At 44.5% G+C, this 25,898-nt stretch overlaps 3 protein-coding genes and 1 pseudogene across 3 annotated transcripts; 3 read left to right on the forward strand and 1 right to left on the reverse strand.

Moving 5' to 3' along the window:
• Positions 1–702: 702 nt before the first annotated feature.
• On the forward strand, positions 703–6,996 carry atp6ap1la (ATPase H+ transporting accessory protein 1 like a). Its single transcript, XM_070959394.1, has 8 exons — positions 703–841; positions 3,854–3,876; positions 4,118–4,200; positions 4,565–4,645; positions 5,214–5,368; positions 5,608–5,658; positions 6,106–6,343; positions 6,529–6,996. Exons 1-8 carry the CDS (start codon positions 744–746, stop codon positions 6,784–6,786), a joined length of 987 nt encoding a protein of 328 aa, XP_070815495.1. The 5' UTR covers positions 703–743; the 3' UTR covers positions 6,787–6,996.
• A 469-nt stretch (positions 6,997–7,465) lies between these two features.
• On the forward strand, positions 7,466–12,310 carry pde12 (phosphodiesterase 12). Its single transcript, XM_070958983.1, has 8 exons — positions 7,466–8,783; positions 9,202–9,629; positions 9,984–10,089; positions 10,335–10,479; positions 10,679–10,757; positions 10,884–11,006; positions 11,093–11,298; positions 11,654–12,310. Exons 1-8 carry the CDS (start codon positions 8,212–8,214, stop codon positions 11,771–11,773), a joined length of 1,779 nt encoding a protein of 592 aa, XP_070815084.1. The 5' UTR covers positions 7,466–8,211; the 3' UTR covers positions 11,774–12,310.
• Positions 12,311–14,119: 1,809 nt separating this feature from the next.
• Positions 14,120–19,912, forward strand: gmppb (GDP-mannose pyrophosphorylase B). The gene is made up of 10 exons (XM_070958984.1): positions 14,120–14,233; positions 15,641–15,825; positions 15,939–16,019; positions 17,070–17,118; positions 17,241–17,383; positions 17,991–18,149; positions 18,455–18,533; positions 19,173–19,300; positions 19,383–19,565; positions 19,672–19,912. The coding sequence occupies exons 2-10, from the start codon at positions 15,697–15,699 to the stop codon at positions 19,801–19,803; spliced, it is 1,083 nt and encodes a 360-aa protein (XP_070815085.1). The 5' UTR covers positions 14,120–14,233; positions 15,641–15,696; the 3' UTR covers positions 19,804–19,912.
• A 3,242-nt stretch (positions 19,913–23,154) lies between these two features.
• On the reverse strand, positions 23,155–25,025 carry LOC139351943 (E3 ubiquitin-protein ligase TRIM35-like; annotated as a pseudogene).
• Positions 25,026–25,898: the final 873 nt, after the last annotated feature.

The following is a 25,898-nucleotide window of genomic DNA, read 5'->3' on the forward strand; positions in this document are numbered from 1 at the left end:
GGTGCACACTGATCATGTTTCTTCATAAACTTTAGAAGTTTAGAAAAGCTAGGAATGTTAAGTTGAATTAACTTTTAAATAATGTATATTTACGTGAAGTTGTTGAGAAAAGATTAGCTGATTCCACTGAATTCTTGCATGTCATTTTACAGTGAGGTCATGGTACAGCCTCACAGTGCCGTTAGCATGGCTGTAGATGCTTGTTTCCCCTTTTCATGAAAAAGGAATTTACCTTTAAAACCACAGTAACAAACAGACCAACACTCCCTCCCTACATTTTCAATTTCACCCATTAAGTTGGCAAGAATGAAATTTTGAATATCCATCGACACGTGTGCTGCCTGTGCAGGAAACCAAACTATTCCAGGTATGATATCTTATTATTCTTGTGAACTGTCGTACTTTATAGGCAGCAGAATTTGACAGTAAATGATTGAATTAAGCTACAACTGTTATGTACTCCATGTTTGTGTTCATTGAAAAATTGAAGATTTAAGGTTTTTCACCACACTTAATCTGCTGTAATGAAATGTATTTTGACTGAGGTGAATTGAAAATGAGAAAATGTAGGACCAACAAATGTCTTTAACCCCCATGCAGGGGCAGGGCTCACTCAACCGTCTGCTCTACCCTGATTGGCTGATTCATCAGCCTGTCGGGGGGCTTAGAGACAGTGGGCTGATTAAAGTAGATTACGATGGAGAGAGAAAGAGGGCTGGCATCACACTGTGGTCACCACAGCAATGGCTTCACCATGGAAACACTGCTGCATCCTCCTCCTCTCTCTCCTCATCCTCCATCCACAATCATCTACCTGTCACGACCGACAACCTGCTGACAGGTGAGGCAGAGAAGCAGAGACGGAGATGATGTTTTAACTTGACACTTCTTGTTGTTGTTGTTGTTGTTGTTGTTGTTGTCGTTGACCTCTCCTGGCTCTCTAATCTTTAACTCTTGACACGCTCAGCTCAAAGATTACTGATGGGCTTCTGCTGCGTGGTCCACCAGGATCTGTGGGTAGTTTCATTGACTGTGCTGTTATTTTTTTAAAGCACCATGAAGTGAGTTTCTGTTTGGTCACTTTGGGACAGAGGAACGAGCTGAAACCCCAACATCTGAAAACAAATGTTAGCGGTCTTAGACAGTCTGCTAACACACACACCTACTTTTACATGCAGGAAGCACAGAGCAGCATTAACATCCCACTCGAGTTGAGATGGTGTCCGCCTGATGAATGTCGCTCTGGTTTAGTTTGCCACCAACTCCTGAGAGAAATATCTCTGTAGGTGCTGGATGTCCCACTTTTCTTTACCAGCTGCTCTAAAACTGTCTGTCTGCTGTTTGGAGCTGGGCAGGGATTGTACAGTGGGTTTATCAGAGTTCATTTGCTGCTGGAAACAACACTGAACCATGCAGGAACTTTGGCTAAAAAGAGTGAACACTTGATTTATTCACATGGATGCAAACCAGTATCCCAGTATCTCCACTCACAGCATGGCACAGCAGACTTTCTTGCAGAAGTCTGGGACCCACTGATTAGTTAACAGTTCATTTTTCCAAAAAGTTCACTTACTTTCACTTGCCCAAGTTGCTTCATTGACATAGCCAGGATTTTTCCCCAACTTTAACCATATATTTAACTTGTATATATTTCTTTTCTATTTTTCATTTTCTATTATATTTTATATTTCATGTTTATTGCTGTTTGCACCAGGGTTTTGAGGGAAACAATATTTCAATTCTGTGCATGCCCTGTGCATATAGCAGCATTGACAATAAAGTTGACTTGACTTGATGATAGTTGCTTTGCACAGATGTCGTAGAAAGTGAGAGATATACAAACGCTGGCATTGGACATAATCTGCAGAGTCGTTCAGTATCAACATTCTTGCTGATGATGTTGGCACACAAAACTCAAATGGGGTGATAATGTTGCTCTGCGTCTGCAGCTGTTCGCAGCGTGTCATTTTTTACAGTGTGCAGCTGCTGATGGTGACTGAGAGAGAAACTGCAAAATCTCCTTTTGGCTGTCAGCCCCCCCATCCTTCATGACCTAACTGAATGTGTGAGTGTGTGTGTGTGTGTGTGTGTGTGTGTGTGTGTGTGTGTGTGTGTGTGTGTGTGTGTGTGTGTGCTGTTGATCGTATGATTATGTAATCTGTGCAATCCCACAATCCACAGTGCTGTGCTCTGACCCAATACAAAAGAGGAGCTAAACCCTTTTTTGGCTGTAGGGAGTCGTGGGGATTTGACAGCTCTGTGCCTATTGTTGTATAAAGTACAATTCTAATATATTTAATATCTGCTGAGAGAAATGTGAAACACATTTTACTGAACATCTACTGAGAGGATTTTCAACCTGAGAGGCATAAAGTCTCTGAAGAGAGATTGAACGTCCACTGGGTTCATTTAGATTAGATAAAACAGATTATTTTGCACTGTCAGGACACGTTCTCCTCTCCATTCTCCAGGCTTTTGATGCATGCAGGTATAAACTCCATGTGGAGAGCAAAAGGACAGTATTGGCTGAAACCCTTCAGTTGTCGTCTTACAACAATTTAGCTTTTTATCATCTTTTTAAAAAATCTGTTTACAGAGTTTATCCAAAATGTCGTCTTCATGTCTCAAGTCACTAACTGGACTGTAAACAGTAACAGGCAGAAGAGGAACTTGAATATCGGGTTTCTGGTTATCCGCTTGATGCACAGAAGCTCCTAAAAAAGGTTAAGCTGTTAACAGCTGGTTGTACAGGTGTTCATAGACGGTGGCTTCCTTCCTCTGGCTGTCCACTGACTCCTGGTCGATATCCTGCTGTGACCAGTTTTATTCTGGATTTCACACACAGCAAAGTCCAGCATGAACTTTCAACCTCAAGAAGTTGATGAAATGGTTTTGTTTCCATACTGTTCATCAACATGTTAAACTCTGAACAAATAATAACGAAAGATGCTTTTCACTTTAGCTTTAATTGTTTAGTGATGTTTAAGAGAAACACTTCAGTCTTCCAGGATGCACTGAGGCTTCCTGTCATTGCTTCTCTCGATCTGCTGATCTGCACAGACTCTTTACATTAAGCTGAAAGTGCTGCATGTTGTCATGAACGCAATCAATCAATTGGTGTTAAACTGATTCAAATATCAAATCTTCAGATCCATTATTTTTCTATTGTGAGCGAGTTCGTCTCTGTAATCGGGGTCAGAGTGGGTCCTCTCAGAAGCAGCACATCTCTGTTCCAGACTGATCACTCCACACTAATCTACAGGGTGAACGTCTGGGTCACTGGAGTACCCAGATGCATTCTGGGTACTCCAAACCTCACAGGTCGTCCTCCTCTCTGCTGTTTCTAAACCTCATAATTAATCTTTGTTTATGGTGATTTAACACATTGTCTTCACGTTACATTATACTTCTATCTTTTTATTAGTCACTGTTAAAAGTGATTTTTATAAACATTTGGTTTTATTTAAGAAGCACAAGATACTTCCATGTTAAAATTGACTTAAGTTTTGATTTCTTTTAAAAGTTTTAGTTGTGGTTGATTTTGTTATTTAACATTTAATCCAAAAGATTTAGGGATTTGTTACTATTTAGATCTTTAATCCTCTTTTGCCACTAAATGATGACTATGAAATATATGTCCCCATAATTACATTAACATATTTGGATTTGTGCCATATTTCTTGTCCCCAAATGATGAGTCAGAATTAGACTTTGAGTGTGTGACCATAAATGTGATTTTAAATAATAATAAATGTGATGTGATCTCATTAGTAGAAACTAGATTCCAACAAACAAGAGGAAATAATAAGACAGCTCAGTTATTTATTGATGCTACTCTCACTTTTGTTCACAGTGCTGCTGTCTCTCCACTCCATGGTAAGATCTATCTATCTATCTATCTATCTATCTATCTATCTATCTATCTATCTATCTATCTATCTATCTATCTATCTATCTATCTATCTATCTATCTATCTATCTATCTATCTATCTATCTATCTATCTATCTATCTATCAGGTTTTGAGAGGTGTTTACTTGCTGTAAGGGTTATAAAGTAGTTACTGTATAACATATATGAGTTAATTTATAAGATTCATCCTGTTATTGACTCTCCAGATGAAAGGATGGCACAGAGTGATGGAGGGATGTGGATGGAGGAGCTTCTGGTTCCTGTAGACCAACCCTTCAGACAACTACAGGTAAACTCTGTTCACCTAAAGTAACTGTTCCTTTAAAGTAACTGTTCCTTTAAAGTAACTGTTTCTCTAAAGTAACTGTTTCTCTAAAGTAACTGTTCCTTTAAAGTAACTGTTCCTTTAAAGTAACTGTTCCTCTGAAGAGCACTGGAGTACTGTTGGTATTCATTCACTTGGCAGTGATCAATAATAACATGTATTAAAATGTGCTTTACGCAGATACACAGGTGAGTGTGTGAACTGCCTGAAAGCCTTTCATGCCTCATGTTAATTTATTTCACATTAAACTTATAAAATAATTATGGTTATATATTTTACCTGATTCATTTGTCTCCCTTCCACTCATCATGTGTTTCTCTCTCTCCAGCCTCCCTTCAAGTCTCCAGATGTATCACGGAGGAAGTTACTTCAGACGCCAGGAGCTGCACTTCCCTTCCCTCCCCTCAAGGTGGTATTGTCTCCAGACAATTAGTCACAGTCATGGGGGACATTTCAGACAGTTTATATCGAGCTGCAGGTGTATAAGCCTAATTCAAATGAAGGTTTTTAAACATCCACCCTTTCATTATCTACACCTGCTTATTATTCAGTTTTAATAACGAGACTGATGGTTTTCAGGCAAAAATGAGAAGCTGCGATTCTCAGTACACATCCATCCATCCATTTTCTATACCGCCTATCCCTTTCGGGGTTGCGGGGGGGCTGGAGCCTATCCCAGCTGTCAACAGGCGAGAGGCAGGGTATACCCTGGACCGGTCGCCAGTCGATCGCAGGGTTCTCAGTACACAGTATTACAATATTACTTCTATTTATTTCACATCAAGTAATAACATTTATGGCCCACCAGGTGTTGTCCAATAATATAGTTGTCTCCCTGCTCAACAAATGTCCAATAGTACATTTAAACAGTTTTCCTGGGCCTTGTCGTTTGGTTCATCGCACTGAAATGGAGTGGACCCGCAGCTACCTTCACCCACCAGGTGTTGTCCCGTAATGCAGTTGTCTCTGCCCACCAGGTGCTGTCCAATGGGGAGCCATGCATCCTGTTCCAGGCCAGGAAGCTGTCTCTCCGCTACGAGAGGCAGAAGCAGCTGGACCTGACGGAGAAAGCCTTTTCTCCTCAGAAACCTGTCGACACCAGCCAGTCTGTCTGCCATCAGGATAAGGCCACGTATGTACACCTGTCTGTCTGAGTGACTCGACTGTCCACCTGTCTGTCTGATGGACACAAACCTTTACAAGCATCAGAAAACATAAATCACTTAGATTCAGATGTTGATGAGAGAAACATCTCGAGATGGAGCTCAGATATCCCTCTTTCTCAGACAGCTGTCTGTCTGTCTGTCTGTCTGTCTGTCTGTCTGTCTGTCTGTCTGTCTGTCTGTCTGTCTGTCTGTCTGTCTTCATCAGGCTGGTCATGAGGTTTGGAGATGTGGAGGATTTGAGAGGCTTGTCCATCAGGTTAGTCATACTATCTGTCTGCCAATCATGCAGTAAAATATATATTTAGAATGTTAATGAAGTGAAAGTGAAGCTATGTGAAAGGGGCAGCCACCCTGATCTGACTGTACATGAAAAAGGTTCCCTCTGGAGTTTTCTCATAAAGTACACTTACTCGAGTACTGTATTTAAGTACAATTTTGAGGCACTTAACATAAACATATCCAGTTTATGCAATGTGTTTTCCTCTCTATAAATATTTGCAGCACCAGTGTTTGGTAGCTTGCAGTCTTTACCACCTCCTGTATCATAGATCAGTGACACCAGCAGGAATGTGCATCACATTACCAACAAAAAGGGGCCCACACATGAGAAAACAGCACTGCTAGAGGTCAAAAACACCACATGGTTCCTTTAAGGCTAAAAGGTTGACAGTCTGGACTGACGGTCTCATCCCTCTGGTGTCAGACTGCAGCTGTCCAACACTTTCTACGAGTCTTCGGGTCAATGGTGGTTCTCGGTAGAAAGCGTCTCTCTGCTCTACAACACCTCCGAAGAGGCCGTGTTCAACGCCAGCGAGGTGTACGCTCCGGCCTCGGCCTCCTACCACTGCCTCCATGTCAGCAGCCTGCAGCGCTACAGCACCCTGCTGCTGCCCAGCACCGAGCACGCCCGCCGCTGGGCCATCACCTTCACCAACTTCCAGGTACCTGTCCATCTGTCCAGCTGACTCACTGTCTGATAATTTGAAGGCAATATATGGTGTATTATAGCCACGGCTCCATCAGTGACACAAACAATCGTCATCCATTTTTAAACTGATTATTCCTAAAACTTCTCAGTGGAAAAGTTAATGTCCAATCATGAAACCAGAAACTGCATTCTCCTCAGATTCAGGCATTCAACATCACGTCCAGTAAATTTTCTCCAGCCAGTGACTGCGCCACCTTCCTGACGCCGGCCATCCTGATGGGCCTCATCACTTCCCTCATCCTGCTACTGGTCCTGGCCTACGCCCTGCACATGGTCATCCACCTGAAACACATCGAGCATGACGACGAACACAAGGCTGACATTTACTTCCCTCAAAGCCCTGAACAGCATGAGAACTGCTGCGTGGAAAATATTGTGGAGAAAAATATATTGTAGAAGAATAAGAAGATAATTAGAGACTTTTAACAGATAAACCTCAAAAAGAGACTTGATGCTAATTTGATGCTGACAACTAGCACCAAACCTCTGGTGTGACGTTCAGCTCACGATCAGATTTTTGAGATATACTGTATATTTCTAGTGTTTTTTTAAATTGCCCAGTGAATTTCTGTATGTGTCTTTATAACAAAGTTAATAAAATATAATAAAAATATATTGCAGACTCATTGTTAGATGTAGGATGTAGCTGAACATGGTGGCTGAACCACGTGGGGGCATTTATCGGCTCTGTGAGTAGAATTAAGAATGGCCTTAAGAAGTGCTGAAACCTTCACAAATAAATACAATATTACCAAATTATTAATTGTGAATAAATCTGGACCAACAATATAACAACAAAATTGTAAAATAATGCAATACATCTTTTAAAATAAGATAATTATTATGATTTTGTTTGTCACCCGACTTCTTTTGACGGCAAAAGTTCCTTTTTTTAATTTTCATTTCAAATTGTCTTTTTTCCTAAATCTGTTTGCGGAGGCTAACTGGCCAATCACACACTAGCTTTGCTAGTGATGAATAAAATTGACCCATATTAAAATCATGGAATGATGAAAGGTGTTGGTCTCCATGTAACAAGTGATTGGTGTAATTGCACTTCTGTCCGGTAGGTGGCAGTGAACGCGCAGAAGCGTTCACATTCTATTGCAGAAGAAGAGGCTCACACTGACTTCACGCACAGTACTGACAGCGAATTTACCAACAGTTGTGAATATGTAACGTTACTTGGCAATTTATATCCCACTCTTACAACGAGGAAATGAGCAATGCATATGGTACTATCACACTTCTAATGCTGAGAGCTGAGTAGATAAAACGAAGGCTGGTTTGTAATTTTGCCTCGGTCAGTCCTCCAGCTGTGGTCGGTAGCTTCTGACAGTTAGCATCTTAACCAGAAGATGGTAGCTGCCGTAAAATCTCAAAAAAGAAGAAACAGAAGTTAGCCTCCTGCCAGCCTCAGCTCTCTCATCAGCCAAAGGTCAGATCTTCCCGGTGGGCAACAGTGCCTTAGTTTAGGAAGTCAGGTTAAAGTTCATTCAGTCACAGGTTACCTTGTTCAGGATTCATCATGGTCAAACATGACGAAGTTACATTAAACGTAATACGTAAAACGTAATATCGCTTACAGCGCGAAGAAGGAGAAGCAGCTTGATTTCTGAATCGTTTGTGTTGTTTCGTTTAAAATCAGACAGCTTGAGATCTTCGGGTTAACTTTGTGGTTAACATTTTGTCTAACCGGCGTAGCGGTCAGACGGATCCACAACAGGAAGAGGACCATCCTGGCTTCCGTCGACGCTCCCTGTGTGGTTTAATGTCAGTGCAGTTTAGTCCCGTTGTCTCCTTCCTGCCGCCGGGGACTTCATGTTTAACCACCTCTCCGCTGCTCTCACGCTGCTTCCACGCCGCCTGCTCTTCTCTTCACCGGGAGCTTTGACCAGAGTCCGCCGCCTCCTCGGGACGATGGAGCCGGCCGTAGTGAGGTGCATCCCCGGGGAGCCCAAACTCACCATCTCCTTCTGTCTGGACGGCAGCCACAGGCACATGCTGCGGGACCAGGACGAAGCCGTGGGCAAGGCCCTGGCCCGGATCTCCAACAACAGCAGCAAGGGTCAAGGCAAGGCCAAGAAGTCGAAGAAGAACAGGGGCCAGCAGCCGTGCGAGACCCCGGAGCCCTCCGTGGTGGTGAAGCTGTACTTCGGCGGCGACGAGGTGGCCGACACGGTGCTGAACTCGGAGGCGTGGCGGGACGGAGCCGTGCTGCAGGTGGGAGACGTGAAGTTTTCGGTGCAGGTGAACGCTCCAACCTTCACCACCGCCGAGCTGCCGGTGTCCCTGCTGGCCGGATTCCCCGTCTGCCCCAGTCTGAAAGTGGAGTTTGGGAACCTCCAAGACTGCGAGTTCAGGTGGTTTAAAGAAAGCGCCCCAAAATCAAGGTAATTACACTGACCAAAGACCGCTGATACGGGCCATGTCACAGCTTTTAACAACCACATTTAAAGGATCCATATAAAGAATATTTGTTTATGTGTCCATTTAAATATGTCCGTTAAAAAATATCAATACAGGTATCTGCCTCAGAAACCCAGCAGTGGCCAGGCTTTAATCCAAGGTGGTGTTTACTTAAGAGATAAATCACAGTAAAGCAGTCATTGATCATAAAAAGTGTCACGAGTTGATAACTTCCTCCAGGTCATCAGAGGGTGAAAGTAATATAATATTAGACATGTTTTGTACACTGAGAAAGTAGAACTGTGCATCTGTCGAGAAGACAAAACTAAATGTCATTCAGTTAAAGAAGTTATGAGACAGCCAACGCTTTTGTCCTCATCTTTCTCGTTGTTCTCGTCCTAGCCCCGAAGCTGCCGGAGAAGATCCAGGTCAGGACGACAGTTGGACAGAGGTAGGACGCGAGAGAGTCTACGTCCCTTCCAATCAGGACATCGGCTGCAGGCTCAAACTGCGCTGCATGCCTAAAGATGGCAGCCGCAGTGGCCCGGCCAAGGAGCTGGTCTCTGTGGTGGCCGTCGAGGCCGGACCAGGCGTGTGCACATTTGACAACCGACACGCGTACACTGTGAAAGAGGCAGAGTGGCCGGTTGTGAGGGTGGTGTCGTACAACATCCTCGCTGACGTCTACGCCCAGACAGAACTGTCCAAGAATGTGCTTTACCCGTACTGTGCCCCCTACGCCCTGCAGCTGGACTACAGGCAGAACCTGATCAAGAAGGAGCTGGCCGGATACAACGCCGACATCATCTGTCTGCAGGAGGTCGACAAAGGTAGAGTAGAGACGACGATTCTCAGAAAATTAACAACAATGTGACAGATTAACTGTTCGTGTTGGCTGCTTTCTGTTATAAAAGACTCGTCATTTGTCGAGTTGTTATATCTGCAAGTTGACTTTAAACAACCTGTGCAGCTTCAAACATCTCATGTGTGAAGCATGTTTGGTCTGTTATGTTCTGCAATGAGAAAAACAATCAACAAAACAATTACAGACCACAACTTCCTCTTGGTAGCAGTAAATATGTTAATTGTCTGTTTTGTGGTGTTTTTTGTTCAACATTCAGTAAGTAAGCTCATCTGGAGGATAGTCCGCTCTCTCACTTCCTCTGTGTTCTCTGGACTTTTAGGGGTGTTCACTGACAGTCTGACTCCAGCTCTGGATGCCTTCGGTCTGGACGGTGTTTTCCGGATCAAAGAGAAGCAGCACGAAGGACTCTCCACTTTCTACCGCAGGTCAGGTCTGCCAGCAGCCAGAATCTGAAGACAACGTGTTGTTGTTGTCGGTGTTGTCTGATGCAGTCCTGTTCTGGGCTATTGGACCAGTCAGCAAACGCTCTTTAATACCTGCCGTTTAAGTCAATGATGCTATCAGACCCGTCTTTCTTTTCACAGCACAAGATGTGTTGATGTGATGTTCAACTTTTGAAACCCAGGATTAAGTGAGGTCATTTAAAAATGACGTTGTGTCGTCTCTATAGGTCCAGGTTTCAGCTGCTTAGCAGTCATGACATCGTGCTGCACGAGGCGTTGACCTCTGACCCCATCCACTCAGAGCTGCTGCAGAGGGTTTCCGCTGACAGTGCTCTGAAGGACAAGATACTGCAGAGGTCCACCATCCTGCAGGTACTGCTGTTCACCCGCTGCATGAACTCATAGTCACTCAGCAGAGGGCTCAGACTCACACCTCTAACGGCTGTGGGAAACTGGGAAACTGCGTACATTTCTTAAGCTAATTATAACAATAAAAAGACAAAATAATCATTAGCCAACATATTCACAAATGTAGTGGTCCCAGTGTCTTTCCTGACTCATTCCTCTGCAGGTCAGTGTGCTTGAGGACCTGAATAAACCGGGCAGGAAGGTCTGTGTGGCCAACACTCACCTGTACTGGCACCCTAAAGGTAGAACATCTCATTCCTGTGTGTGAACCCACCTGAGTCCCTGTTCTAAGAGAACAGAGTGACAATCTGTGCCCTGAAACCTGTGCAAGAACACATTCCTGAACGCTGAATTCATTTCCTGTGAAGGAGGAAACATTCGCTTGGTGCAGATGGGCGTGGCTCTGCAACACCTGAGCCGCGTGATCAGCGAGGTCGCACCTGGAGCCCCTCTGGTCTTTTGTGGGGACTTCAACTCCTCCCCTGACTCAGGTAACTCCACAGCCTTCACTTCATCTGTCATTCACAGTTGATTAAAGAAATACACTTCCTGGATTTTTCTCTCCTTCCTTCTGCAGGTGTGTTCCAGCTGGTCACTGAGGCTTCGGTTCCTCAGCAGCATGCAGACTGGAGCAGCTCGGGGCCGGAGGAGTCCTGCAGTATGGAGCTGCTCTCCAGCTTCCCTCCGCTGCTGAGCGCCTGCAGCCAGCCGGCCTACACCAACTATGTGGGAGGGTTTCATGGCTGCCTGGACTACATCTTCATACAGCCGGACAGCATGCAGGTACTGATACTACAAATATTGGCTCTGCTGCTGCCTCCAGTGTTACTACTGCTACTACAGTACACCACATATTCAGCACTGAGCGGCAGATAGACTGTTACAGACGAGCTGGTGAATATGGTGGAGCATCTGAATGTGGAAATAGGCAGCTGAAGTGGACAAAAAAATCAGTTATTGCAGGTTTAAACAAATTGTGATGTAAGCCTAAAACAGATTTTGGAAGACAAATTGTGGTCGACACAAGTGTGATGTGGACGCATGAAACCTGCAGTGCACAATAGACTGAGAATCGAGCAGAAGGAGTCGATGCCATTACCTGAACAAGAAGCTAACGTGCAGCTGTGTGTTTGTGTAGGTGGAGCAGGTGATCCCTCTGCCCAGCCATCAGGAGGTCACCACCTACAAGGCTCTGCCCAGCGTGGCTCACCCCTCCGACCACATCGCCCTGATCTGTGACCTGCGGTGGAACCCCTGACCTCCGACCCCAATCCACCTGGACATGAAGACATTGGAGAGCTGGGCCGTCGGTTTGTCCTGCAAAGAACATGACTGTGGATTTCTTTGGACTCGAATGAAATCCGGGCATAGAAACATTGTTTCTGCAGGTTTACTGGAAATGAGTGAAAGACTACAGAAACATGGACGAGCAGAGACTCTCACATGACTGAAATGTTGTGATTAAGTTCAAATTGTATTATTAACCATACAATAATTCATCAAGTCCAATCACTGACATTCATTGTTGGGATTACAAACTCCTGACAGACAGATAAGTTGCATTACTGCGTCCTGCTGGGTTGATGATTATCACCTGTGTGACCTCATGTTACCAACAGAGGTAATGGGAGCTCTGCTGGTTCTGTGTCACCCTCTAAAACTGCTGTTATCATGACATGGTTAATAAATAAATATCAGCATTTTAATAAAGTAATATTTATTATTATTATTTTTGCCAAACAATTTGCTCAGTGGATCTTTTGGGTTTTTAAATAAAGTTTGAGTCTATGCATGACATTAGTCAGATTCTTGACTCATTTCTCTGCACTCTTTTTAATTCTGATATTTATTTTATTTATATTTACAGCACTAAAAGGCAGCATGAATATCTCATGAATATCAATAGCTCCATGAAAAGGGTGAGCTGTTTGGGTTGATTTATTGTCAAAATATTTACTTTATGCACATCTCATAATCTGGTAGACCACCACAACTATTTAAACTATTAGTTGTGTACCATCACAGAAGTTAGAAATTACAAAAAATAAAACTGCATTTTACAAGGTGCTTTTATATATATGTATATGAGATATGAAGTCAAAATTTAAATAGAAAATGTAACATAAATCGACATTTTGAGGTAATGCCCCAGATTTGAATTCTGATGCTTCCAATGGAACGTTAATGCCTCACGAGACGGCTGAATGTCTCCATGGATACGGTAATACCCCCAACAAGGATGCTAACGCGGATGGAAAACCGGAAGTAAGTAAACAAACTGTTAGTTAAATCACTGACTGTCATGTGATTTTAGTCTGTATTGTTCACGGTATGTAAATGAAGTCACAGAGTGCGGTGCGTCCGCTTACGATCGCCACGCTGTTTTTCTATGATTGGTCAGAAGTGGTAGAGAGGCGGGAGCGGGTGTTTGAGACATACCATTGTGTCCACCGTTAGGGGCGCAGAAAAAGTTTGAATAAAGGTTAGGGAATAGGTGGGACGGTCGTGACGATTTGGCTTATTTTTTTATCAAGAGAATCTAATTTATGAAAGAATAAAATATGTATCGCGTTATTTTTGTAAAATTTAGGAAGATTTGTGTTTTCAGTTAACGCTAAAGAGGACTGGACCATCCCCAAGTCAGTGACAGCAGTGGAAGATAGACCGTCAAGTTCAGTGGAGTTAGCAAGCTAGACTGGAAACTGAGGGATTCAACCTTTAAAATAAAAGCATTAACACGAATTCTCTCTTTTTTTTTAATTTCTCTACTTTCTAATAAGCATGATATTGTGTATAAGAGGTTGACATTGGACTTAGAAAGCCAGTCACTCTTTCCCTGGGTGACTCTAACTGTGCTAATTCCAATTCTCTAATTTTGCTGTGTTTTGTTGCATATTTTAATTGCCATTTTCTGGTTGTGGGTGATATCAAATGTCTGTTTGTTGTTGTTGTCGTTGTTGTCGTTGTTGTTGTTGTTGTTGTTGTTGTTGTTTATTTGTTTTACTTTGTTTTTGTCCAAGACAAGCCTTTGTCATTGTCATATGTCTTCTGTGTTAAAAGTTTCACTCGGACACACCGCAGACCACAGCCATCAAGCTTGTAGATGTCTGTGAGAGGACCAAACCAATCAATAGTCTTTATTCCTGATCAAAAAAACCCCAAAACAAACAAACAAAAAAAAACACGGGAGATCACAGGCAGGTCGACCAGAGTCAGTCCGGAGAGGATCCTTCCCATGAGACAGATAGATACGAATCCCCAGCTGAGGAAAAACAGTGAGACATTTGGGATACTGCGACTGAGCACAATAGTCAATGACCTACCCAACCATAACGTAAGATATGGTCAGCTAGGTAATCGTTTATATGCTCACGGATTTATGATATGCTGGGTTAGAATTCACATTGTTTTTGACGCCAATAATCTTTGAAAAGATTTTGGCAATACTGTTCAGACAATTTTTTGTTTTGTTTTTACTTGACTGGCAGGCTGCAGAACCACAACCACACCATGAAATAAAAGATAAATTGAGCGACTCGGAAAGTTCTTTTATTTTGAACTATATACCGGATACCATGTGTGCCATGTTATCCGACTTGACGCCGTTCGGCTGGACAGGAAATCAAACAATGAATACGGATTTGAACGATCCTACGTGTCATTATCAGAGTTTCAGTGATTCAGAAATCTTCCGGAGACTTTTGGCAAACAAATCCCTGTAAGTTTTCATCCTTTTTATTCAATTCCACACAGACGGAAGACAGAAGCTAAAGCGACCTAGTTAGCAGGCACCTTGTAGTTAAGGGCTGTAAATTAAGTCAGCAGTAAGTTAGCTAGCCTAGCTAACGTGAGTTAGCTACAATCACTGTAAGTTTATTTGTGTCAGAGTTCAAAACATGAGCACACTCTGATTTTATCTCGGGGCCCATAACTTGCAATCTAGACTTAATCGTGCTCACAAACATAAACTGTCGTAAATTTATGTTAGAGAAAAATAACGATACTCTGTCACTGTGTTGCTAAGATGGCTAAGTTAGCTGCTGGAAATAGCACCTAATCTGTGTTTGTGACTCTGTGTGCCCTTGTTTTATCCCCTGTATATGTTTCTGATTTGTCGACCCTCTAACGTTACAGAAACTATAATAAGACGAGTGCAGTAATATGAGATTAGAGCCAGACTTCTGAATGAATGAACTCTTGTGATCTGAGGCCATATTCTTAGAGATATAGTAAACGTTAGTAGCTCCATCGGGGGCATCGACAGAACACAATACTATGACCAACAACCTGTTCAACAGGATGAACAACCGGTTCATTAGGCGCTCACGGTTTGTGTCTTTCATTGGATCGCCTGTTTGTTTATTTAACTAATAGCTGGAGTTCTTGTGAGGAAACGTCCAAGTTATACAGAAGCAAACCTTTAAACCGGCTCTGAAACCACGGTCAGTCTCCTCTTTCTGTCATCACACAGTGAAGTTCAGGCCTCAGGGTTTACAACCTTTAAATCTGTCTCTGACCCACACAGTGATGCGACTGACCAGCGAGCAGTTATTTCTGGTGTCCAGCTTTGTTTAGGGGATCTCAGTAGCGCCTCTCTCAGGCCAAAATATGAACTTTTCTCGCAGCATACTGAGTGGTTAACTATTGATTAAAGGAAACACTCAAATAAATAAGCGGAGAAACATAATTCTCATGCTCTGTGAAGAAAAGACCAAACGTCCACTAACGTCGTCATCTGGACAAACCTGTCCTATTTAGCTTTGCTGCTAGCCTGGACAGATACACCTGCCAGGAGAATAAACACAAGCCAAATACTGAGGTGTTATATGGAAATACAAAGCATTGGAAAGTGACATTTATAAATACCAACATAACTGAAAATCTTATTTTTTCAGTTCATGAACCCTAACTGCTGATGAGTTTGAACAAATACTGAAATGAAACCCCTGTTTATTCTGTCCTGCAGGTTGTAATTAACGTGTGAGCCTCTAGGGGCAGCGAGCAGGAGTCCAGACATAAAAATCAGCTTGATTTGAAAGAAACTTGAAGCTGATAATCAATCGCAGACTGTGACTGCTTTGGAAACCTTTCGTCAGTCGTTGTGATTCTCCTCTCTCATGTTCAGGCTGCTCGCTGTCTCATTGTTGATGAGCTGTGGTCCCGGTTGCTAACGGCAGAGGCATGAAGGCTTTGATCCTGGTGGGGGGCTACGGGACGCGGCTGCGACCGCTCACCCTGAGCGTCCCTAAACCGCTGGTGGACTTCTGCAACAAACCCATCCTGCTGCACCAGGTGGAGGCGCTGGTCAAGGTAGGGAGGAGGTGGTTCAGTGAGCGTGAACCCGGCGGCTCGCGTCTGCTTCAAGGGCTTTAATTTCACTGCTGATGTTCTGTGTGTGTGTGTGTGTGTGTGTGTGTGTGCAGGCTGGGGTGGATCATGTGATTCTGGCGGTGAGCTACATGTCAGAGCTGCTGGAGAGAGAGATGAGAGTCCAGGAGCAGCGAGTACGTGCAACAATACTCATGCACACACAGCACACACTGGATGTGTTAATGGTGTACAGGACCAGAGCAGGGGGTCAAACCATCCCCTTTCCACAGGGTCAGTTCACATAAATCACCCCAAAAAAAACAAAAACCCAGCAGGTAGTTTTTCTTTACTGACCTCTGCCTCCACCACATTACGAGAGAGGTGGATAGAATTTCATTTTTGTCTCAAAAGCGTGAAATGACTTAACATTTTAAACAACATCTCTTTCCTGTATGGACAGTTTCTGCTTCTCTAAGGGCTTCATTGACAGGTAGGCAAGAGTCATAATCAGAAGGTAGTCCAACATAAGCAAACAAATCCAATAAGGAGCAGGCAGGACTCCAAAGTTCAAAAAGAGGCAAAGACGGAAGTCAGGGAGGCAAAATACGTTCTCGATGCAGGGAACAGATAATCAGCATGAAAGTTCAGAGGCTGAAGAGTCGAGAGATAATGTTCATGGTTCTGACTTAAGCTGGGGAGGAACAAAGGAAGTAAACCAGTCACGTGGTGAGTGGCTGATGATGGAATGAGTTTCTGGAAGTCCAGGAAGCTTCAGAGCAGAGGGAAGTGAGAGCAGGTGTGTGGTTGGGTGAGGCAGTCAGGTGACGAGGAAAGGAGAGAAAAGTCTGAGGGCATCTGGTGGAGAAGTGGAGAACTACCCTGAAGGGGCTGGAAAAAGAGACGTGGCTGCAGAGGAGTTAGGACAGGAGCAACTAAAGACTGGGAACGATGAGGAACACTCCAAAAACACCTGTTTGGATCATTCCACAGGTAAACAGGCTCATTGGTAACAGGTGATAGTACCATGATTGGGTATGAAAGGGGCATTCTGGAAAGGCTCAGTTGAGCGAGGATGGCGCAAGGTTCACCACTTTGTGTCGGTGTCATCTGTCCAAAGTTAAAGGATTTTTATGATACTCAACATTTTTATAGTCTGACGTACTTAGAGTATTATTTAAGTATCACAGAACTGATTATTGTGCTCAGTGTTCAGTTTCCTGAATGTCTCTGTGCTTTGTCCTCAGCTGGGGATTCGTATCTCTCTGTCTCATGAGAAGGAGCCTCTGGGAACTGGTGAGTGTCCTTCACTGCAGACTGACAGGAAACTGCCTCCGTAACACACTAAAGTAAACGTTAAAAGACAGAATTAATAGAAATTAGCAATCAGTGAGAAATGAATGTGTGTGTTTGTGCAGCGGGGCCCCTGGCTTTGGCTCGAGAGCTGCTGAACACCGACAACGAGCCGTTCTTCGTCCTCAACTCGGACGTCATCTGTGATTTTCCCTTCAAAGACCTGCTGCAGTTCCACCACAACCACGGCAAGGAGGGAACCATCGTGGTGAGAGAGACAGACAGTGCAAAGTGTTTGTCCTGAGGGAATGTGTTCACTGCAGGCTGACGACTGATTCTGAGCCTCAGCCTGTATGAAAGCTGAATGCTGAGAGAGAATCAGGTGAAATCTTTGGTCGTCAGGTGGTGAGAAACTGTTTGTCCACCAGCAAACGATTCAGAGAGTTGGTGACCAAAGACAGCGGAGGACAGTTTTATCCAGAAGATGGATAATCAAAAGATAAAGTGGCAAATTATTAAGGCCATAACTAAGTTATTCTAAGAAATAGGAAATAGACTGGTGGGTATTGTGAAATGGCAGTTAGAAACTGGAAATTTTAATTTAAACTCCTGAAATAGAAAATAGAAAAAAAGAAACGTAAATTCCCAAATTAAAATTGGAAATGCAAAATCTTATATGTGGAAGCTTCTAATCTCAATCTCTGCCATCTTTTCTTCCATCATATGTTTGTGTGTATCATTTTGTGTGTGTGTGTGTGTGTGTGTGTGTGTGTGTGTGTGTGTGTGTGTGTGTGTGTGTGTGTGTGTGTGTGTGTGTGTGTGTGTGTGTGTGTGTGTGTGTGTGTGTGTGTGTGTGTGTGTGTGTGTGTGTTTAGGTAACGCGGGTGGAGGAGCCCTCTAAGTACGGTGTGGTGGTGTTTGAGGCGGACAGCGGCAGGATACATCGCTTTGTGGAGAAACCGCAAGTCTTTGTCTCCAACAAGATCAACGCTGGCATCTACATCTTCAATCCCAGCATGCTTAGCAGGATCCAGGTAACACACGCACACACACACACACACACACACACACACACACACACACACACACACTCACAGGTTTTTGATGAGTTAACAAGTAAATGTGCAGAAGGCGTTTAGCCATAAAACTGCACAGAAGGTGCTTCTCAGTGGACTCTTTGCTGTTCACCAATTCTACATGTTGATATGTAGCAGTATCATTTAATTATGTTATGTGTGTGTGTGTGTGTGTGTGTGTGTGTGTGTGTGTGTGTGTGTGTGTGTGTGTGTGTGTGTGTGTGTGTGTGTGTATGTGTGTGTGTTTGTGTGCGCGCCCACAGCTGAGACCAACATCCATAGAGAAAGAGATATTTCCTGTCATGGCAGAGGAGGGTCAGCTGTACGCCATGGAGCTACAGGGTAACTGTTCCTACTACTGCAAACCCACAGGGTACCCAGATGATCGAAAACACTTTCTTTGGAGGTCAAATTGAAAGCGAGTGTACCTGAAATGTTGTTGTGATGTGGTGACATTATGATGGGATTTATCTTTGAAAGCTGACCTGTGTGCTTGCTCTGGTCTCGCAGCTCACAGCTCCACCAGACGTAAGTGTTTGGGTTTTTCTTCACAGCCGAACTCGTGTAGTCCTGGAGAGGAATCGTCTGTAGAGAAGCACCGATACCAACCAAACATGACGTCTTTTATCCATTTTATTATTCAGATAGAAATAATAGTAGAACGGAACCAAATGTGATCAAAAGCCCTACAAGGAACCTGGAATCGGTGCATCTCTAGATCCTCATCCCTCTCTGGGATCCATCAGCTTTGTCTGAAGCAGTCAAACAACGCACAGTAGCAGAGCAGTCAAACCTCCCTCCCGTCCTGTAGTCCGGGCAGGCGGACCGGTCCGAGTCACAGACTCCAGTCCAGGTCCTAGTGGCTTTGTTTCCCTCATGCTCATCACGGCACAAAGAAAGCGTTCATCAGGCCGGACCTTCTAGTTCCTCTAAGCTGCCTTCAGATGTCTCAATCTGTGCATACTGTCCGTCTGTCTGCAGGTTTCTGGATGGACATCGGTCAGCCTAAAGACTTCCTGACAGGGATGTGTATGTACCTCCAGTCGCTACGACAACAGGCTCCTGAGAGGCTGCGCACGGGACCTGGTTTCTTAGGCAACGTTCTGGTGGTGAGTTCAGCTCGTTGGTGCTTCATGTCAAATAAAGAACCGCGCTCATTAATAATCCTCCATTCCTGCTTTCCCCCCGCAGGACCCGACGGCGCAGATTGGGGAGAACTGCACCATCGGCCCGAACGTCACCATCGGCGCCGGCGTGGTTGTGGAGGACGGGGTGAGGATAAAACGCTGCACGGTGCTGAAGGGAGCGCGGGTGCGATCGCACTCCTGGCTGGAGAGCTGCATTGTGGGCTGGAGCTCCTCGGTTGGTCAGTGGGTGAGTAGATCGTTTGTCTGAATTGTTGGGCTAAAGAGCGTTTCTGTGTTACCATCGTCGTCTTGGGGGGGATGATGACTCCTCTCCGGTTCCTCTGTGTCGTCAGGTTCGTATGGAGAATGTGACGGTGTTGGGAGAGGACGTGATCGTGAACGATGAGCTTTACCTGAACGGTGCCAACGTCCTCCCTCACAAATCCATCAACGAGTCTGTCCCAGAGCCGCGAATCATCATGTAGCAGCATTTGGAGCCCAGAAACCCAACGCCTTTTATACGAACTCCACTGAACACCCACACTGTGCCAGAGAGAGAGGGATGAAAGGATGGAAGGAGGAGGAGGAGAGGAGGAGAGAAAAAAGAACAAAGGAAGGTCTTTTTTTTCCTTTTTTTTTTTTTGGACTTGTTTTTAGCCCTGCTTGGCTGCACCGTCCATAAATCAGAAACGATGAGCATTATGATCTGTGATGGCCCATCAGGAAGGTTTATACTTCTGTCAGGTAAAACATCAAATGCTGATATCCCAAATGTGGCAGGTGATCAATGTCTCACATGATCACAGCTTTAATAGAGAAAAGGTGATGGATGGGGTGATGTACATGGGCTGCTTGTGTGTCAGATGGTGGAGGGATTACTGTGAAGTGTATTCAGGGGGAGCGGTGTTAGAGAGCCACAAGAAGACTGCTGTTTAGATCCACTATGCATTTACATTTCCTGGACAGCGACAGAGCAGCAGTGAACAAGCACTGAGGGGTCGTACTCTACTGCAGCAGAGACTGCAATCATGACTGATGACACTGAGATGTAAGAAAATGCAGTATTGATTGTAGTTAAAGCTGCATTGACAGATTTTGGCCTCTTGGGGGCAGCAGAACACAATGCTGTAAACACCTGACGTCACCATAAAGTTCACATGGCAAATGTGTTTGCAGAGTTACTTATTTACACATCCAGAGAGGGACGTCATCACCCTATCCTACCACGTTTGTGTCCAGTTGAATGTAATTTGATCAGTTTTTATAGTAAAGTATTGATTACTGCAGTTATAGATGTGCCGAGTGTTTTTCGTTGCCTTTGTAAACTTTCCAGGTTTTTCTGTTCTTTCTTTTTATTTTGAAAACTGTGCACTTCCATGCCAAACCGGTTACTGCTGAACACTATGTGGCAGGCTGTTTATAACAAACTTCAGTTCATTGTGTTTGTTTACAGGTATTTCAGTCCGAGCGTCAGGCCCCATCTGGGATTTTCTGCTTTGAAATAATGTATAGTTTCAACGTTATTTTACAGTCATGTTTAGCGTTACTTTAGCGTTACCTTAATACCCCCTGAAGATCTGCGTTTTGTTGACCTCCAGTGGTTCAACTTCTCACCTTGCTGCAGTGAAGTACGGGTGTACTCCAGGACGCTGTGATGTCACAAGTGAAACCACCTCCAAACATTCAGCCAGAGATGAAGCCCCGCTTTTCAGCCTGCTGTTAAGTTACTCTTTAAAGACAGTTTGTCATGAAATAATGTGAATTTATTTTTCTGATTCAATCCTCAAACTGACAAGTCTCAGACCCAGGAAACAGCATTGTTTGATGGATGAAAAAAAGTTTGTCCCAAGGATGGCGCAAGAGTTAATCACGCTGTTCCCCCAAACAAGAATATTTATCCTCTGTATGGTGGCCGTTGTAGGACATTTCATGGCTCAGCTCTGCTTTCATCAGTCAAAGCTGCACTTTGTCATCTCAGCTGTACCTCAGTTACCTCCAGCTAGTGCGTTAGCGTGCAACTATCGCATTAGCACGCTGTTTTAGCATTCATCTCAAGCCGAGGCTGTTGCCCTAGTCTTTTAGAAGTATCCTGTCATGAAATGAAATGTTGGACAAGTGCAAACTTTGTCTTGTTAGCGACACTAGATGTCAATAGAAGTCAGAGGATCTCCACCAAAGATTCATCCTCTGGGGACCAGAAATGTCTGAACCAGCTTTTATGACAGATAGAAGAGATCTCACTCATCACTGAAGGGTCGAGCCAACAGATGGAATAAGATTTCCAAATTAACATCAGCCATTTTGAATTAGGTATATTAATTAACAATGAGGGAGGAGACAGATTTCATTGTCATCCTTGTTGAAAAAATGAACCATTTTAATGGTCAAAGGGGACGATTGTAAATCAGACGTCTGATACAGTAAAATAACTGGTTCAGTCTCTACAGTTGAAGGTTTCTGGAGCTTGTCACCACAGGCGTCCATGTTTTTCTCACCTTAGTGGCTCATATGCACAGAGGTATCGATGTGTCTTCTAAATGTGCTGTCGGCTGTTTGTCTGTCTGTCCAGGTACTCAACAAAACTGATCTGCACAGAATGCAGTGGTTCCATGTTGTTATGCAGTTAGTGATAAACAGTATCGCGAACACTGAACATGTTAAGACTCTGACCGTGTCTGAATGAATGAAGTCAATTCTTGTAATGAAGTCTTTTTAAAGAGAATAATATAATCTACTGACCACATTCACACCTCGACTCTTTCTTTTGTGTCACAATTAAATCCTGATCATCAGAAAATGTTTGAGATTATATCTGAAAAATATATTTACTTAAAGGAGGGCAGCACAGTGGAGCAGCAGGAAGTGCGCGTGCCCCACAGCAAGAAGGTCGCCGGTTTGATCCCCGGGTCGGGCAGGACCCTTCTGTGTGAAGCTTGCATGTTCATCCCGTACATGCGTGGGTTCTCTCTGGGCACTGCGGCTTCCTCCCACAGACCAAAAATGACTCTAAAATTGCCCTTAGGTGTGAGTGTGAGCGTGAATGGTTGTTCGTCTGTATATGTTGCCCTGTGATCAGCTGGCAACCGGCTCAGGGTGTACCCCGCCTCTCGCCCGTGGACAGCTGGGATAGGCTCCAGCCCCCCGCAACCCCGAGAAGGGATAGTCGGGTACAGACAATGAATGGATGGATAACTTAAACTTCACTGCTGGAAAGATGAAACCATAAACCTGGGCTCTTTGTGTGATAGGAAGACAAATATCTTTGAAACTGGTGCTACGAGACCAGAGAAACAACCAGAATGCATTGCACCAGAGCACAACACAGTGTAGGAACAGAATCTTAGATCAACAGAATCTCAGATACGCAAGTGGTATCAATGACCTTAATAATGACCCTGCAGAGGTTAAATCCCGTTTTCAAGTTTTTTCAACTAATCCCAGCTGCCCTTGATTCAACCCTTCTTGGATATTGACGACCTGGATGAGAGAGAATCCTCACAGAATTCTTGATTTAGGCTTTATGTGATCAGCAATGCCCGGTCTGACAGTTTCATCTGAGTTATGTGAGCCTCTGCTGTGATGTGCTTAAACGTGGCGTCTATCATTTTTCCAGCTGACGTTCTCCAGCAGAGAGAACTTTTATCTGGGACTGGTGGGAGGACTGCTATTTTCCATTAAGGAAACATATTTCCCAGCATCCAGCTGGCATTCATCCCTTCTTTTGAACAGTCTTTTGTACCACAGCGAGGCCCCAGGATTAATTACTACTAACCTCAGCAGCCCAGCTGTGACTCCCTGAGTTAGACGTTTCTGAGCCGAGGATGCAGGGGAGGTAATCAATCCTCTGGGTTTTCAGAGAGCTGCTGTTTCTTTCCACATTGCACACTGGTCAGATTTCCAGACAGAATTAGCCCTGAATGAGCAGATTCTGGATCCAGAATCACAGGACTGTAGGAGAACATCTCCTTCATCGTTCCAGATGTTGAAGGTCAGGTTGCCCAGGTGTTTGCCCATGTCTATCAGAGCTTCTGAGAGCAGCTGTGGATCATCCAGCAGGGGGCGCTGCTGGACTCTTTCCACTGCAGCCTTGTAGTTCTGCAGGAATGAGACGGCTTCAGCTCTCAATCTGCTCCTTCATCATCTGATTCTTCTGCTTCTCTTCCTCCCTTAGAGCAGTGACCCTGGCCTCCTCTTCCTCTGGTAGAAACTGTTGTTGTTGCTGTTGTTGTTTGATCACAGTTTCCTTTGACGTGTTCAAAGAGCTTCAGCTTCTCCTGTAAGGGCTTCAGGGCTTTCTGGAGCTGATTTTTGTGATCCCGTGCAGCTTCATCAGAGGGTCTGAGTCTGTGGTTGTTGTGTTTTTTTGAGTCTCTCAGAGTGCAGACTGCAGAGAGCCTCAGATCCTGCTGAAGATCTCTGATCTCTTGTCAGTGAGAAGGTCTCACACAGGTTCTTTAACACCAGGCTACAAGGTGGATCACTCAGTAAATGTCTTACCGTAGAAATTGGACACTGCTGAGTTTATTTCTCTCACCACATTTTTTTGCGGACAGCCTTTGCAGAAGCTGTGGCTGCATGACAGAACAGCAGGATCTCTAAAAAAGTCATGGCAGATAGAACAGATCCTTCAGGAGATCCTTCTCTGATCGAGAAAACATTTGTCTGAGCGAAGCTGGAAACACAGCAGACGGACAGGAGTGTCGATCAGTCAAGAGAGTTGAAGGTTGTACTTTTACGTGTCACCTGTCCTCCATCACTCTGGATCCTGGATCCCTGCTCAGTCTGCCTGTCTCATCACACCTTTAAAATCCATCCTCCTGGGACCATGAATGTCTGTGCAGAATTTCATGGCAACCCCATAGCTGTTAGATATTTCTATCTGGACCAAAAGGGTGGACTAACCTACAGCAAACCACCACACTCAGAGCTGTGCCTCATGGCTATCAGAAGCATCAAACAAACAGATACACAAGGTCCTCAGTGAACTGTGAAGCCAGTCAGACTCTGCCCTCCTAACAAACAATATAAAGCAAAGAACATAATTTAGTTATCTAGCATGGACACAATTAAATAGACAAACAAACAGCCCTCACAGCAGCACACAGTTGTGGGACATTATATAACAGAGATGTCTGTGTGTTTGACTGGCTCTTTCCTCTGTGGCTTCTGTCCTGATGGAAAATGCCTCTCTGTGGCTGCGTCTGTGCATTTAACGCAATACTGTGTTCTTGTCAACTGTGTATGTGACGTAGGATGTGTATGTATGTATATATATATATATATATATATATATGACTTGACTCTGCCAAGCTTTATTTAGCCCTGTCTGACTCTTTTAAGGCCTATTTGGTCCTTCTGGCTCTATTAAGCAATCTGCCTCTGATTGGCTTACCCTGATATTCTTACCCCAACCGTAACCAATCATTTGTCCGTACACCTAAGCCTCACCAACCCAAACAACGAAGGCAACATGCACGAGCCAGCCAGAGGCAGAATAGGGTGGTTCATCTGTTTGCCACAGTAATTTTATAATTTGGTGACATGAGTCTGTTTGGCCCAGGCGCCTTTTCCAGGAGTTATTAGCCAACGTCAGGCCCTGATTGGCTCTGCCTGGCTCTTTATGGGTCTGGTTGGTCTTGCCCCAGGCTGTGTTTGCCACTATGGACTCTCTGGCTCCGTTTAGCCCTGGTTGGCCCTGCCTTGCCATTTTAGCATTGTTAGGCTCTGTTTTGCCCAGTTGCCCTGTCTGTCTGTTGCTTGCCTGATTTTGCCCTCTCTGGCATTGTCTGACTCTGGTTGTCCTGCTCGGCTCTCTAAATCCCTGTTGGCCCCGTCCGGCTCTGTTGAGTTGTTCATGGCTCTGCCCGGGTATCCCTCTTTTGTACCTGCCTTGCTCTCTATATCCTTGTTGGTCCCACTAGCGTTGTTAGCCTAATGGGTGGATTAGCACCATTTGGCCCTGCCTGGGTCTATTTAGCCCAGTTTGGCCCTGCCCGGCTCTGTGGTCTACATTCTTGTAAGCCACACACTAAAAAGCTGCAGACTGAGAGGAGGAGGAGGAGGAATGCCTGATGTTCCTATTGGCTGGGGAGTTTTTCTGGCTCACCCTCATTGGCTGGCAGGGCGTAAGCAGGGAATCCCTCAGGCCTTTCTCTGTCTTTGTCTCAGACTAAAAACACAAACAGTCCAGTCAGGCCTCATTGCCCCAGGTAGTCCTGCAGGCTGCCGAAGACCAGGACTGAATTCATAGCCTGGTGTGCTGTTCTGCTGCAGAGAGCAACAGTTGCTGTTCTTCAGGCCATAAATCTCCCTGATTACTGCCAGTCTGCTGCCACATGACCTACAGCTGTAAGATAGGAGGTACCTCTAATATTTAGCAAAGCAATGTGAGTTCACTGCTCAGCAGAGTCAGTGAAGAAACAGAGGTGAATGAGGGAGCTGCTAGTTCACTGTGAGGCAGAAAATGTTGGAAACATCAGCTTCACTTCAGGAGCGTGCTGGAGCAAAATCGGGAGGTGAAGAAACCTCCTGAGTTCATGTTGCAGAGGGTGGAGAGGACAGCTGGCAACAGGACGAATCA

Source organism: Chaetodon trifascialis, chromosome 3 (genome assembly GCF_039877785.1).
Source record: "Chaetodon trifascialis isolate fChaTrf1 chromosome 3, fChaTrf1.hap1, whole genome shotgun sequence".
Taxonomy (NCBI): Eukaryota; Metazoa; Chordata; class Actinopteri; order Chaetodontiformes; family Chaetodontidae; genus Chaetodon; species Chaetodon trifascialis.

Excerpts from the sequence above, each read along its gene's own strand:
- pde12 (XM_070958983.1), top strand. The coding sequence starts at position 8,212 with ATGTTTAACCACCTCTCCGCTGCTCTCACGCTGCTTCCACGCCGCCTG. Across the intron at positions 8,784-9,201 it reads GAAAGCGCCCCAAAATCAAG|CCCCGAAGCTGCCGGAGAAG; the intron begins GTAATTACACTG and ends TTCTCGTCCTAG. Across the intron at positions 10,090-10,334 it reads CTCTCCACTTTCTACCGCAG|GTCCAGGTTTCAGCTGCTTA; the intron begins GTCAGGTCTGCC and ends TCGTCTCTATAG.
- atp6ap1la (XM_070959394.1), top strand. The coding sequence starts at position 744 with ATGGCTTCACCATGGAAACACTGCTGCATCCTCCTCCTCTCTCTCCTC. Across the intron at positions 4,201-4,564 it reads AACCCTTCAGACAACTACAG|CCTCCCTTCAAGTCTCCAGA; the intron begins GTAAACTCTGTT and ends CTCTCTCTCCAG. Across the intron at positions 5,369-5,607 it reads TGCCATCAGGATAAGGCCAC|GCTGGTCATGAGGTTTGGAG; the intron begins GTATGTACACCT and ends TGTCTTCATCAG.
- gmppb (XM_070958984.1), top strand. The coding sequence starts at position 15,697 with ATGAAGGCTTTGATCCTGGTGGGGGGCTACGGGACGCGGCTGCGACCG. Across the intron at positions 17,119-17,240 it reads GAAGGAGCCTCTGGGAACTG|CGGGGCCCCTGGCTTTGGCT; the intron begins GTGAGTGTCCTT and ends GTGTTTGTGCAG. Across the intron at positions 18,534-19,172 it reads GTACGCCATGGAGCTACAGG|GTTTCTGGATGGACATCGGT; the intron begins GTAACTGTTCCT and ends GTCTGTCTGCAG.